The sequence below is a fragment of the Habropoda laboriosa genome, unplaced genomic scaffold (assembly GCF_001263275.1).
Source record: "Habropoda laboriosa isolate 0110345459 unplaced genomic scaffold, ASM126327v1 scaffold146, whole genome shotgun sequence".
NCBI classification, from domain to species: domain Eukaryota; kingdom Metazoa; phylum Arthropoda; class Insecta; order Hymenoptera; family Apidae; genus Habropoda; species Habropoda laboriosa.
In genome coordinates, this window is record NW_017100267.1 from 629,526 (window position 1) to 631,422 (window position 1,897).

Here is a 1,897-nt window from a genome sequence, read left to right on the forward strand (position 1 = left end):
TCAACAGAGGGTTCAGGCCCATTATATTTGGCTGCGAGGATCCCAATTGCGCGCTCACTTTCTGATTGTGAATTCGTGCCTCCTCGAAGTTGTGAATGAAATGGCAGCGGGGACCGTACGGGCAGAAACCGATCGTGTGGAAGGTACGGCAGAGCTCGGTCTTGTATTTCGGATGCCGGGCAAGATTGCGCAGCTCGCTATAGCCGTGAGCGAACTGACACTTGTCGCCATATTTGCAGGTACCGCTTTCCTCGAATGGCCTGCACAACTCGGTTTTATAGCGAGACGTTGGTTCGCTCGCGCTGCGATCTAGTTTACGATGTTGCTCGATCAGGGTATTTACCAGGGTGGTGTAGCTGCGACGAAGCGGCGTGTGTCCACCACTGTTACCGGTCGAACCGCTGCCCGAGCTGTTTGTGTTCGACGACGACGTTTGCTCCTTCGCCTTCGCGGAGGCTGCGTTCTGTAACATATCAAAAGGACAAAGATACTTTAGTTATGGGTCCAAACATTAACGAAGATTAATGGTTAGGAATAAGAGAAAATTTCACCATCTACGAAACAGCGTTAATCGTACTCTTTTATTCGCTATTCCTTGGACGTTATACAAAGATTAACGAGGATTAAAGGCCAACAAATTATTGCCTGATAAAATTGTCGATGCACGAACGGTTTTTAGTGTGATTATAATTATGTTACAATTTTACAGTAGAATAAAAAGTTTTATTCATTGTGTACAGTGAACAGCTCCCTGTGGCTCTAGTAAAGTAAAGAAAGAGCAATGTAACTCAATTTTGAAACAAAGAAGGTGGAGTTAAGTTAATTTGACTGTGAGGTACAGAATTAGAGTCGTTATACGTTTCCATTTTAAAATTCGCTAGCAAATTGGTATTACAAAGGTTGTTGAATTACAAACAATTTCGGAGAATCGAGTACAGAAGAACACAAATAAGAATGAATAATAACCAGAGAAGATAACTTCTCACTACCTAGTGTTTAAATACATAAATGCCTTAAATATAACAGAAATTTAACAGTTGCGCCGCGTCACCATTCCTTCAAATGTAAGTCGAGGCCGGATTATAGTTGATTACCGACTCGATTGTGGTAATTCCAATGAATACACGAACAATAGGTACGTCGTTTACCCGAAAACGCAAGACTCCGCAGATATTACGGCATTAGAAGGCTTACGCAATATGATAATGCGAGGATGCGAACCCTTGACCAATAACAATCATTTCCTTCTAATAGACCCTAATAAGAAATTATTAGCCGTACAATACGCTGATTCGACACTTTCTTACCTTCAGATTTATAGATTTACAAAAAGTCTTCGATAACTTTTCAATAATGAACGATAAAACGTGGCAAAGGTAATTGTGTAAAAACTCAAAGATTCAATTTCATATTTAGAAAGTAAAAGCATGGAGCTGATAATAAAGAAAAAAGACTAGTTGTAAATCGTAGGATTTTGCCTAAGAAGAAATGATTTACTACGCGAACTAAATTGAAGTCATGTGCAGCAATAAAATCAAATTATAAGTAATTGTGTAAAAACTCAAAGATTCAATTTCATATTTAGAAAGTAAAAGCATGGAGTTGATAATAAAGAAAAAAGACTAGTTGTAAATCGTAGGATTTTGCCTAAGAAGAAAATGATTTACTACGCGAACTAAATTGAAGTCATGTGCAGCAATAAAATCAAATTATAAATTTTTTTTTTATATTAAATTTTCATCGGTTTTCTTAAGAAAATGTATTAGTTTGAATAGAAATAACGTAAACAACCTCTATTGCTCATTAGTAGTAGCAATCGATCTATAGCCTATCCTATCTTTTAATTTGCGTTTTATAATTGGTAACGTCCTGCCTAACGATTACACGGCGAACGTTA

General features: G+C 37.8%; 1 protein-coding gene across 1 annotated transcript in view; it reads right to left on the minus strand.

The window, feature by feature from the left end:
- The window catches only part of LOC108573381 (zinc finger protein 36, C3H1 type-like 1), a 28,542-nt gene that overhangs the window by 863 nt on the left and 25,782 nt on the right, over nt 1–1,897 (minus strand). The window contains exon 2 of the mRNA XM_017935821.1: nt 1–463. This exon is cut by the window's left edge and continues 863 nt beyond it. Within this exon, the coding sequence (XP_017791310.1) occupies nt 1–463 (463 nt within the window). The remainder of the gene's footprint in view (nt 464–1,897) is intronic.